Source organism: Chiloscyllium punctatum, chromosome 20 (assembly GCF_047496795.1).
Source record: "Chiloscyllium punctatum isolate Juve2018m chromosome 20, sChiPun1.3, whole genome shotgun sequence".
Classification (NCBI taxonomy): domain Eukaryota; kingdom Metazoa; phylum Chordata; class Chondrichthyes; order Orectolobiformes; family Hemiscylliidae; genus Chiloscyllium; species Chiloscyllium punctatum.
In genome coordinates, this window is record NC_092758.1 from 20,985,193 (window position 1) to 20,999,079 (window position 13,887).

A 13,887-nucleotide genomic window follows, 5' to 3' on the forward strand; every position below is an offset into this window, starting at 1 on the left:
GTTATTTATATTCTACCGAGGAATTTTTCGTAAGTAAATTGTGTCTATGGCAAGGTCTTTTTATATTCATGAATGAAGAGCCACTGCAGATGATACCAGCAGAGGGAACTGTTCAGCTCATCTCCGAGTAAGTGTTTTTTTTCACAGGAGCGGTGATATTGTTAGTGGCCCCGACTGGGTGTGGTAAGAGATGAATAACGATGGAACAGGCTGCCTTGTGCATCCAATATCTTTGGCTTCTTAAGGCTTAGAATAAATATGACAATATGCAGAGAATTTCCAGCAGTAATGAAGTGGTTAATATTGTCTTGTAATCGGATCGGTGGTGCAGTTTCTGTTCTGGATCTGGGTGGCGTGATCTCACGACTGGATATCTAACTGGACTGAGGTTATTTGGCAAGAAGCCCACTAACAGTAGAATGAGAATCTTTCCTCATGTTCTAATTTGTTTGAACATTAATGTGATGCACTTACATTGACAAGGAAATTGGACATTTAAATTGCTGTTGTACCTTGCTACTGCATGAATGGGAAAGAAATCGAGGTGCAAACGCGGTCGAGGGAAACAGCTTTGCAGTAATTTTTGAAGCTTTTGCACAGGTGTCAGAATATTGTTGGCAGTTCTGAGCTGACCCTGACTTGGGAGCAAGAATATGTTAGTATGATTTTCATGAAACACATCCTTTGGAATGGAGAATGATCCATCGTTACTTCTCTCGGGATTCACGTCTTATATCTACATCAAGTGACAGGTCAGTACCGATTCAAAATGTCTATTGTTAAAAATTCGGAAATCTCTTGTCTGTGTCGGCAAATCCAATGCACTGCAGCCGGGGTTGCATCTATAATGAGGAAATTGGAGGTTTCTGAAATAATTTGTCAAATTCATTGATTTATAGTGAACGAGTAACAGGTGGAATGTTACTAAAGGCAGACAGTTCAAATCTCTAATGTGCAAAAGAAAATGCATTGAAAATACATGAATGAGATTTTATTATTTCTTTGCACTATACTGTATAAACAGTGTTATTTCCATCTTCTGTGATGTGCTGTGATAAGATACTCAACCTTTGATTTTCCTTGGAAGGTAAAATAACGAAGTGGAAAGCAAGTATTTCCCAGGGGGAGGGGAGGAAAATGAGACTTGTCTTTTGATACAGTTATAGCATCTGGATTAAGGTTACTAATTCCAGTACAGTTATAAAACAGAGCAAATGGCTTCATTTCATTGTCAAAATTGATTAACTGAAAAAAAGATGAGGGCATCTAAATTGGAATGTATTTGTGTCAGATATTTCCAACCTTTATTGTGGTGTAGTCTTTAAGCTTCATCAAGGTCAGAGATGCTAATACTGGAGCAGTGAACATTTTTCACTTTTTTCCTTGCACCTCTCATACACTAAGGGCTATAATTCTGCTGCCATTTATAACAGGGTCTGCCAGCTCCAAATAACGATACTTACATTGTCATGTTATACTGATTGCATGTTCTGAATGCCACAACTGTCTGTAATGCTGAGAGCAATAATCTAAGGAAACCACAAAAACAGAGCAATGAAAATCAGAACACCACCTATCATTTATGAGGAGCAGCCAATTGTTTGGTTTCCACTTTCAAAGAGAGACAAATTTCAGTTAGTCTAGTCAGTATAGTTCACTATGGCAAGTATGTTGTATCGTTCCAAGGTCGATTAAGTTGATATATAAATGTAAATGGGTTAAGATTCGGAGATGCCGGTGTTGGACTGGGGTGTACAAAGTTAAAAATCACACAACACCAGGTTATAGTCCAACAGGTTTAATTGGAAGCACACTAGCTTCCAATTAAACCTGTTGGACTATAACCTGGTGTTGTGTGATTTTTAAATGGGTTAAAATATTGTGTTATGACACAAAGTAGTTTCTGGGAAGCCGTATTGTCATTGCAGGTTAAAGTAGAATTGACACAACTTTAATTCAGAATATATGTAGACATCACTGCTTCCAGCACATTGACGACTAAGACAATACGTACAGTTTTAAACATTCTCCAGACCATGATTACCTACATAGGGGTTCAATGGTAAAGCTAACCAAGCTTTATTTTTCTCCAAACTTAAGTTCAGAAAAAACTTGAGGTAAAATTTTCCATTTCTGTATTGAGTTTTGCTTATTGCCTCTCAGTGTGTGATTAGTGGCAACTGCTGTTAGATTTGGGGCATTTTTGTGCATTGGATTTAATTCAGTTGAGACTGACATACACATGCTCATGCATATCAAACACAAAAGCCTCACCTGTGTCACAGAGAGGAGACATTCCTCCACCTGTCAACTTGGTCCCTTAGGCCTTGGGGTAAACTTTTAAATTCTAAGCTGGCCAATTCTCTTTATAATCAATGACAACATAAGTCATTAATCTTTTAGATGGAAATTCTCACGAGATATAAACATTGGAATATAACAGCTGTTGGAATTTCATTATCATTAGAACGGTTATAGAAACAGATGTAACCTGTTCAAGAGAATTGATTGTAAGTGTAAGAATGTGTCACATTAGTAAACTGAACCATGGGCATTGATTATAGATGGTAATTTTTGCCTCCTGTCCCACTTATTAAAGATGGCAATGTGGAAATGAGCCATATAAACCAGAAGGTCCAAGTTTCAATTACCAGTTTATGTTGGAGTTAATGTCACCTGGAAAATCACTTCATGCACTCAGCCCCTGTACTCCTGCACAGTCAAAGAAAGATGACCAGCTAGAATTCCCATTCCTGGTTTATATCCACTGCACAGGGCGAAAGTGAGGAAATCAGAGTCTAGGCTAGAGTTTCTGGAAAAGCACAGCAGGTCAGGCAGCATCTGAGGAGCAGGAAGATCGATGTTTCGGGCAAAAGCCCTTCATCAAGAATCTTCCTGATGAAGGGCTTTTACCCGAAATGTCGAATTTTTTTTTCCCCTGTTCTTCAGATGCTGCCTGACCTGCTGTGCTTTTCCAGCACCACTTATGTGCACTGCATCCCATTGGAAAGGAAAATGGCTACTTGGGTTGAGTGCTAGATGGTTGCTCACCCTATTACAAAGAAAATGAAGATTTCTCATGCTTCATACATAGTGCAAATTCAGGAGGCTGGATTCTGGAGGTGAATAATTTCCCAATGTTCTCTGGGCTTCAGAGCTCCCTCTTGGAAGCAGAATTATGGGAAATTCAGTATCTCAGCCTTCAATGTTTAAGAGACCAACCTCTTTCATGTGGTGCTGGATTAAGTAATCAATATGTTCGAGCCTGCAATAAGATTAGTGCTGATCTATTTGTGGCCTTAACTCCAATTTTCTGTGAGCACGTTTGACTACCTTTCAGATCAAAATCTAACATAACCTTGAATATATTCAATGGCCTCCACTACTTGTTATGGAAGAGAATCCTAAAAACTAATAACTAATACTCCTCCATTTGGAAAATGTTTTATTTTGAAGCTAGTTCTAGATTCATTTGGAAGAGGAAACATTCTCTCAGCACCTACTCAAGTCCCTCAGAATCTTTCAATAAGATCACCTTCCATTCTTTAGCACTTCAGTAAATATATATATTAATAGCTCAACTTTCCTCTTAACAGCTCCTTCATTCCAGGAATCAACCTGGAAAATTTTCTCTGAACTTCCTCCAATGAAAGTATATCCTTCCTCAAATAAGGAGATTAAACCTGTATGTAGTACTTTACTATAAGTATGATCTCATCAATATCCTGTACAGTTGCACCAAGATCTTTCTATCTTCATCCCTTTGCAATAAAGGCCAGTATTCCATTTGCCTTTCAAAATCTTTGCTCTGTTTGCTGCTGAACCTTTTGTGATTCAAGTACAAGAATATCCTGACTCCTTTGCAGCATAGAATTCCGCAGTCTCTGTCAATTTAAATCATATTCCGGTTTTCTGCTCTTCCCATCAAAGTCAACAGATCCACATTTTCTCACACTTTACTTCACCTGCCTATTCATTCGTTCGAACTGTGTCACTTTGCAGACACTTTATGACTTCTCGTCAATTTGCTTTCCTGCCTAACTTTGTATCATCGGAATTAATACTTGCTTTGATCTTTTGGATCAAATGGGCTGTTTTTGTGCTCTAATTTCTGTGTAGTGTTATATCTCAGGATGAGTAAATATATCCTTTAGAGGAAGGAAATGGAAGTTATTTAGAAAGCAATTTGATGATTTATGGTATGTTAATGGTATTGTGCATTTCATGCGTTACCTTATGAGAGTATTATGGTATAGTAATTTAGTTGCTGGACTAGTAATCATTGAAGTCAGCATTCCGAATATGGAAAAATGAAAAAAACCTCTCCACACCACTTGAGGAATTTGAATAAGTAAATGTGAATTTTTCGAAAAATGCTACCATTAGTTGTGGTGGCCAGGAAACAAATGGATTGCTGTAAAAACACATCTAGTTTGCTAATACCCTTAAAGGAAAGGTATCTGCAGACCTTATCTGTGATTGTCTACGTGACTCCAGAGCCACAGAAATATAGTTAACATAGAAATACAGTTCTGGGTGGCACAGTGGTTAGCACTGCTGCCTCACAGCGCCAGAGACCCGGGTTCAATTCCCGCCTCATGGGTTTCCTCCGGGCGCTCCGGTTTCCTCCCACACTCCAAAGATGTGCAGGTCAGGTGAATTGGCCATGCTAAATTGCCTGTAGTGTTAGGTAAGGGGTAGATGTACGGGTATGGGTGGGTTGCGCTTCGGCGGGGCGGTGTGGACTTGTTGGGCCGAAGGGCCTGTTTCCACACTGTAAGTAATCTAATCTAAATTTAAACTGCTCTGTGAAATGGCCTAGCAAATCAGCCAGTTATATTGAACCATCAAGTTTGTGGTGATTAAAGAAAATGCCTGAACTTCAGGTTCTCAATAGGCCTGAGGGATGAGCAATAAATAAAGTGAATCAATAATAAAAAAAGCTCAGGCACAGGAAAGAAATGAGTTTTATGAACTATAAAACTCAGTTCCAAATAATAATATGAACAGATTCATAGCAAATGATCAATATCATTTTAATGCTTGAGAAATGAATTGGACCTTTGCTTTGTTTGATTTTCAGAGTGATCGTATTTTGATGACATGGTATTGTGGAAGTAGAATGGATGATCTAGCCTTGCTGGACCTGCTGGAATGCCCTGTATGCTTTGAAAGGCTAGATGCTACTGCCAAAGTATTGCCATGCCAGCACACATTTTGTAAACCATGTCTCCAGAGAATATTTAATGCCAGGAAGGAGCTCCGATGCCCAGAATGCAGGACTCCAGTTACATGCAGCATTGAAGAGCTGCCAGTTAACTTATTACTGGTTCGCCTGCTGGATGGCATTAAGTATGGGCAAAGCAATTTCAGGATCACTCCTGATCGATTGCCTCAGACGCCCTCAAATCAGGAACATGGACAAAGAAGCACAGATACAAGAGGTTTGCAAGCTAGTCTGGTGAACGCAGCCAAGAGCCCCATAGAGAAGGTAATGATTAAGCCATTTCATTCTTCTCATGCAGAGTGAAGTGAAAGCATTTTTAAAGGCAAGCATACAGAAAATATCCTGATTGGACCTGTAGGGATGAACCTAGGTTGGTTAAAGTGGATGAGTCAGTAAACAAAGTGGATAAAGTTATATAGAATCGCAAGCATTTCTTGCCTCTGTGATGAAATTGTTCCTTTGCAATACCTAGATGGCCAAGAGATGGCCTCATTTTATTTGTCTGACAGAAGGTTTTATCTAATAAAAATACATTTGGAAGCCTTATGTTCCAAATCAAAAGGAAGACATTTCAATCAGAACAGCTACTCGTGTGCTCATACAAACACAAGAAGTCAGTCTTCTTCATTTTCTTTCTGATCTGTCATAGAAAGATAATAGATAGAAAGTAGTGTTCTAGCACACAATAACAATTATTATTACATAGCTGGGCATGTGATGAATGTTCGTAATGTATCATTGCTTTTGAGAGTTTATGTTCTAAAGTAGAGGAAATTGGATTTTTGTTTTCACTTCAATGAAGACATACTTTGTTTTTAAAAAGGTCAGAAAGTAAATTTTTAGCGGTGATTTTTTCAAAAAAGGCACTTCCAAAAAAACAAGCAACTTTAGAAACATGAGCAGCAAGCCACCCAGGGAGATAGTTGCTAGAGTGTTTACCTGGCCCAGGGAGACCGAGAAGGAGAGTTCATTCAGACAGAAACAAGCTCATTTAGAATGAGGGGGTCCTTAAGAGCATTGTTGCTAGTGGTCCAAGCAGTAAGGAAGCCAAAACCTAAGGCTGTAGAGGTGTCCGGGATAAAGCCATTCTACATGGCTGCTGAAGATGTGAAGTTATCGTTCCCTTTTGATTATTGAGTTGAGGTAGATCTAGGGGGGGGGAACACACAAAAGAATGCAGAAATATGCTGAAAGAAAACCTATTACAGCTGTGCCAAGTGAGCAGGAAGCTACCACAATGGTAACTCTTCATAGAGGTTTCAGTATCTGTCAGATTGTTGTTAGGGAAAAGGGTGGAATCTTTCTTTATGATATTTGTAACGAGACCATATCAAAGTGTTCTTATATACCACAGCATAGTTAGTTGATCTTTTGTGTAATACATTTTATATTCATTTGAAAAGTAGCTTATGGCCTCTTATGAATATGTTCAGTGACTGCAGTAAACAAAAAAATGTTTGACAAGAATGTATTTATCGGCCTAGTGTGACCTTGGGTTCTAACGTATCTAGTATTTCCATCAACTGGGATCAGTAGCTGATTGCCATCTATGCCCTCTCTCTGATAAACACCACTGGGAGGGTGACAAGGCTATACTATGTACTCTGGATGAGGGCTTTAAATGTTCATCACAAAGTGTGTCTGATTCTGACTGAACTGATTGAAAACTGAAAGATAGAACTGCTGGACTGTTCCTGTCGCAGGTACTGAAAGAACAACAAAGAAAAGAATTGACCTTGTCATCATCAAAGAGAGCTGGATATATAAATTTGAAACTGATGAATTTAGAAGGCAACAGGGAAAGGTCTGGAGACTGGGTTGAGTTAGGTAGCTCTTATGGGAGCTGATAGAGACACGATTGGTCAAATGGTCTCATTCTGTACTGTAAATTCGATGATTCAATCACTAATTTGCCTCCTATACATACTGTCCATGACAGTATTGAGTGAAATCACCAATATACGGTACTTGTACAAGTAAAATTCTGCCTTCACATTGGGGATGCTCTCCATTGTGCTTTGTGGCTGTAATACTATACTAAATGAGACAGATTTCAAACAGATCTCGCACACAAGACGGGGTATGCAAGAGACACTGTGGACCATCAACATCAGCAGAATTATAGCTTATGAACCAGCATGTGCTCCAATCTACCAATATTATCAAGCCAGGGGGTCAACCCTGATCCAATGAAGGGTGTAGGAGGACATGCCAGAAGCACCACGAACTATAACATTAAAATAAGGTGTCAACCTTGTGAAGCCACAGTACAGAACTACCTGCAAGCCAAACAGCATAAGCAGCAAGTGATTGACGTATCTAAACAATTCCACAACCAACAGATCAGATCTAAGCTCTAAACTTTTGCCAGTTGCAGTCATGAATGGTGAAGGGCAATTAAACAACTCACTGAGGAGGAGCCTCCACAAATACCCACATCTTCAATAATGGGGGAGCCCAGCAAAACAGACAGTGGAAACATTTACAAAATTAAACTAATTAACAAATTAGGAACAGATATTTGGGCCAGACATGAGTGGGTTTTTTTTCGACGAGATTTTCTCCTGTAAAGACTGAAATTTTGTACAGTATAGGCGATAATATTACTTGTAGACTATATATGGGGCATTCCTGAAGCTGACTTAGAAAGGAAAGATGTCCACTTATATTGGGGAGTCCTTTTCCCACCCCCATGACCTATATCTGTCTGAGTGGAAAGCTGTAGTTCATGCATACATTATGATATAACTGTGTCTGATATGCCGAAATTAATAAAATTTCTCTATGATTCTGAGTTCCTCAGCTTCTGAACTGCAGTGAGAAATTAAAAAGGTAACCAGTATAATTCCATTGGAAAAACCACCATCTGCAAGTTCCCCTCCAAGTCATGCACCATGCTGTCTTGGAAATAGATCACTGTTCCTTCAATGTTGTTGGGTCAGAATCCTGGAACTGCCTCCCTAATGGCATTGGGAGTCTACATCTGGTAGGATTTCAGAGCTCAGATCCGATCTACCTCTACTAAATGGATTGCAGTGGTCAAAAAGGCAGTGCCAACTCCACCAACATAAGGACAACTAAGGAAGGACAATAAATGCTGACTGAGAAACAATACCTACATCCCATGATTAAATTTTGAAGAAGGGTCAGAATTAGAATTCCTACAGTGTAGAAACAGGCCCTTCAGCCCAACAAGTCCACACCGATCCTCCGAAGAGCAACCCACCCAGACCCATTCTCCTACATTCACCCCTGACTAATGCACCTAACACTATGGGCAATTTAGCATGGCCAATTCTCCTAACCTGCACATCTTTGGACTGTAGGAGGAAACCGGAGCACCCGGAAAAAACCCACACAGACACAGGGGAGAATGTGCAAACTCCACACAGACAGTTGCCTGCGGTGGGAATTGAACCCAGTCCCTGGTCTGTGAGGCAGCAGTGCTAACCACTGAGCCACCGTGGCTTAATTCCCTGCCTGGGGAATGGTTGAGGTTACCTTGATGAATGTTTTTAAGACACAGATTTTCAAACAGTAAAGGAATTAAGGGTTATAGTGAGAGGGTGGATAAGTGGAGCAGTCCACTAACAGATCAGTCACAATCTTATTGCATGACGGAGCAGACTTTTGGGGAGGGGTGGGGGGGTGGGGTGGTCAGATGGCCTACTCCTACTCCAATTTCTTATGGTCTTATCACCATATTTTAAGGTCTGGATCATCTACCCATAATCCTTTTATCCTGCTTTATGAGGGTGGAATAAAATCTAATTTGCCCTGACTGAATCAAAGGGATTTTTTTATTAATGTCATTTCGAAGACACCAGTAAGCATTCACATCATTTTGCCATCCATCTGATTCAAGTGTTCTGCTATCAGGTCTGTTATTTGTACCACGTTGCCTAGGAAACCTGCTTGACACTGTGGTTTGTGCAGCAGACTGCTCATGTCCAAATAGTATCCACTTAGGTTTTGCATCAGAGCAACAGCACTTTTACAATCTGTGAGCGTGTAGATCAATGACAAAGAGCAAGCCCTACTAAAAAACTGTTCACTGTCCTGTATACATTATTTTGTAAAGAGAGATCAAACTGAGCAAGGATTACAAAAGCATGGCTCAGTGCACTTACTATCAATGCTTAAGACCCTCAGCAATAAGAGGAATTGTATTGTAAGATTTAGCTTCAGGATAGCAAATGATCAAGCCATGTTAGAAACATTTCTTGTCAGTAGAAACATGTGAGTAGTTTGAGACTGTGTCACAGACAGTAATGTTTAAAATGAGACAAACACACTCTCCCTGTTTATTTGTATTGAAACAAAAGCAAGATCTTATTTGTTGAAAATGAAATCTTTCCACTCTCTGTTGTAATTAAGGAGTGTGTCAGCCCTAATTGAAGGCTCCATTTATAATGTGAATTCTAAGTAAAATTCAATAGTCTGCCCCACTCTTGCTGTGTCAATACCTTCAAGGCACTAAGTACCATGGTTGTGCCATCTGCATTTTCAGTATTAATTATTCTTGAATTGCCAGCTAGCTTCACAATGCCAACTACCCTCATTTACCAGCTGTACATATTGTGTTAGCTATCTCTTCAGGTCAAACCAGTACATTACCCACATTCTTCACAGCACTAACTGAGTTAGTTGTACCAAATGTCCATAGGCACTAATTATCCTCACTGTGCTAATTAATCACACAGATTACACTCCTAGCAAGAATTACTTTTAGTGTGCCAGCTATTTATACAGAGTTACAATGTTCTTAACAAAGCTTTACTTATTTAGCAGTAGTCTCCCCTTCAGCAGAAGGTAACTAGTTAGGTTCCAGTGCAATCTTAAATACCTGGTTGACAAAGCCTCTTTGACAGTACTCAGGTAGTACAGATTTAGGATGTCATCTCACAGCTAAGAGGTTAAACCCAAGTTATCTTAGCCCAGGGGTGGGGAACCTGTGGCCTTAAGGCCGCATGTGGCCTTAAGGCCGCATGTGGTCTTCCAGGCCATTGTGTGTGGCCTTTTGAATGAAACCAAATTTTGCAGAACAAGCCTTTTTTTTTGTCCTTTTTATTATTATTATTTTAATCTTAAAACGAATGTATTTAAATACCAGAGTAAATGAAAATTCAACTAAATAATCCTCACAGACTGACCGCCACAATTAAAAAATTGGTAAGTCATTGATGAACAGGAGGATTCTTGTGAATCATTTGAAGAATACGCAGCTGTTATAGACTTAATTAATTGGAGAATACAATGAAAGGTTCTCTGACTTTGAGAATCATGACATCACACTCAAATTAGATTTCAACCTCACCTAGTAGATGTGTCCAAGGCTCCTAACGAACTACAGATGGAATTGATTGAGGTCTCAGAAGATGACATTTTAAAGTCCTTATTTGACGCTAAGAAAGATCCGATTGAAATATGGAAAAATGCAATAGAATACTCATACCTTCAGCAACATGCACGAGAAATGCTTTCTTGCTTTTCAACCACTTATTGCTGCGAATCTACATTCTCCTACTTAACCAAAATCAAGACGTCCTTAAGGTCACAAATGACCAATACCCCGTGGTTAGCACTGCGGCCTCACAGCGCTAGAGACCCGGGTTCGATTCCCGCCTCAGGCGACTGACTGTGTGGAGTTTGCACGTTCTCCCCGTGTCTGCGTGGGTTTCCTCCGGGTGCTCCGGTTTCCTCCCACAGTCCAAAGCTGTGCAGGTCAGGTAAATTTGCCATGCTAAATTGCCCGTAGTGTTAGGTAAGGGGTAAATGTAGGGGTATGGGTGAGTTGTGCTTCGGCGGGGCGGTGTAGACTTGATGGGCTGAAGGGCCTGTTTCCACACTGTAAGTAATCTAATCTAATTAATCTAATCTAAAGGATCAGCTAAAACTGCAGACCTCCATGCTGCAACCAAATATTTAAATGCTTTCCTACAAAAAGCAGTCACAACAAAGTCATTAAAAGGTTAGTTAACTTTAGAATTAACATGTTTTTCATTCTTTTTAGTTAGTTAGTACATAGTAGTTAGATTTTTACAAAATAATGTGAATTTTGAAGAATATATAATTGAAGTTTCTTTGAATGCAGACTTATTAGATTACAACTAATGCGGCTTTCCAACATGAAAAGGTTCCCCACCTCTGTCTTAGCCTATTCTAGCAGAGGGCAATGTTACGGAAAATCAGGCAATGTATGATCTAAAACTTTGATAAGGTCAACTAACACGATGTTGAGGTCATGATGTATAACTAACTTGTGCCTAGTCAGGATGGCAGGGACAACAGGTATGGTTTGTACAATTTGCTCATCTCAAATATTTAAGTGTGCAGCCCTGCACTAAATGCACAGCTGGATGATTACACACTCAGCAAGCAGTCCAGGAGGAACATGGCCAGTGTAAGTCACAGCTAGTCTGTACTTGTGGTCAGATAGTAGCACAGAATTTAAGCATTGCTGACAACAAAAAATGGTCACGCTTCTTCAAAGATTTTTGACTTGCACCCATTGGGCCAATTCACAACAAATGCCAAAAATAAAGGGAAAGCAGCACTTATAGTGTATGAAACGATAGTTCTAACAGATAACTGCCAAGCTTTGTTTAAATTTAAACCAAGCAGATTGTGAGTCATAGCGTTTTTACAGTATAGAAATAGGCTCTTCAGCCTATCCTGTTCATGCATATCATCAAACATCCTTCTAGTCTAGTCCAATTTCCCAGAACTTAACCCAGATCATGTTTTCTATAGCGTTTCAAGTGTTCACCTAAATAGTTCTTAAATGTCTTGAGGGTTCTCACCTCTACCAACAGGCAGTGAATTCCAGGTTCCCACAACTCTCTGGGTGAAAAAGTTTTGCTAGAAATCTCTTCAAAACCTCCTGCACCTTTCCTTAAAACTGTGTTCCCTGGTTGTTGACCCCTCTACCAAGAGGCTCCCAGCCTCATTCCTGATGGAGGGTTTTTGCCCTAAACGTCAATTTTCCTGCTCCTCAGATGCTGCCTGACCCGCTGTGTTTTTTGAGCACCACACGCTTGCCTCTTCCCTCTACCAAGAGTAAGCAGTTCTCCCTGTCTATGCCTATCAGCACTTTGGACACTTTAATGGACCCCACCCACTTCAGCCTTCTCTTATCTACAGAAAGCAATTTTAGCCAATCTAGTCTGTCTTTATAACTGAATTGCTTCATTTTAGGCAACCTCCTGGTGAATCTCTTCTGCACCTTCTAGTGTAACCAAATCCTTCCTATAGTGTGACAACCAGAACTGCACGCAATACCCCAACTATGTCCGAACTAACGTAATATATAGCTTCATCATAGCCCCCTTGTTCATGTATTCAATGCCTTGGCAAATAAAGACAAGTATCCCATAAGCCATCCTAAGTACCTTATCTACTTATCCTGCTACCTTCAAGGATCTTTGGACATACTCACCAAGGTCCATCTGATCCTCTGTACTTTCTAAGTTCCTACTATTCAATGTGTATCCTCATGCCTTGTTAATCCTTCCAAAATGCAGTACCTCACACTTTTTTTCAGTATTAAATTCAATTTGTTGCTGTTCTGTTCAACTGACCACCAAATCTTACTGATTCAAACACCTACATTTGTGTCACATCATTAATGACCACAACAAATGGAAGGGACCCTGCCCTGAACCCTGTGGTACACCTCTGGGCACTGGTTTCCAGTCATATAAACACCCTTCAGCTATCACTGTCTGCTTCCTGGCACTAAACCAATTATTCAGCCTTTTATTTTCAAAGCCTGCCAAGACCTTACTCCCTCCTCTAGCCCTACAATGTCCTCCAGCCCTGCAACCCTCTGAGACATTAGTACTCTACCAATTCTGGCTTTCTGAGCAATCCCAGTTTTAATTTACTTCACCAATGGCAACCATGTCTTCAGCCACCAGAGCCCCTAACTTTGGAATTTCCTCCCTAAAACTTCCTGTCACTTAACCGCCTTTCTTTCTTCCCTTTTGACGTTCCCTAAAATCTACCTTTGTGACTAAACCTTTGGTCATCTGTCCTATCATGTCCCCATTTGACTTGAAACACAAACTTGAAATGTTTGACAAAGCATCTCGGGAACACTTTACTCAGAAAGGTACCTTATAAATACAGAATTATGTTGCTTTGGACCAATTGAAATACATTAGTTCAATCATGATTCTTCTTGCAGACTATGAGTTTGTAAATTGTGCATCACTGAAAAGATTCAAATATGCCAATTATGATAGTTAACATTGAGGATAGCTACATCAAAAATGTGAAGGTGACGATCATTATAGATTCAGCATAGGTTCACCCATGACTTTGAGATAATTGATTATAACATTAGGTGGAAATGTTTAAGTAGCATGGAATGTGAAAAATCCATATCTTTGGTAGTGGACAGAATAACAGGAAAAAGGAGACGGCTCATACTTACACAACACATTTCATGGCCTTAGGATCTATTAAAGTGTTTCACAAGGGCAACTGGGGAAGTCCCACCCTTACCAGTAATGTCCGCATCCCATTCAAGACATTAAAAAAACTCAATGGGCAGTCAATTAGAAAAGTGTACCAATGTTGAAAATCAACAACGTTGTCTGAAATTTTAATAAAGATCGAAATTGTTGTGGAGGGAGATAGAAAAGGTCTCCCTGAAA

General features: G+C 39.8%; 1 protein-coding gene across 2 annotated transcripts in view; it reads left to right on the top strand.

Annotated features, from left to right (window-relative positions):
- Positions 1-158: 158 nt before the first annotated feature.
- Positions 159-13,887, top strand: part of LOC140491959 (E3 ubiquitin-protein ligase SH3RF1-like) — a 73,606-nt gene continuing 59,877 nt past the window's right edge. For both annotated transcript variants that reach the window (XM_072590471.1, XM_072590472.1), the window contains exons 1-2: positions 159-752; positions 5,084-5,491. In XM_072590471.1, coding sequence (XP_072446572.1) covers positions 5,099-5,491 — 393 coding nt within the window. In that variant the 5' untranslated portion in view covers positions 159-752; positions 5,084-5,098. The remainder of the gene's footprint in view (positions 753-5,083; positions 5,492-13,887) is intronic.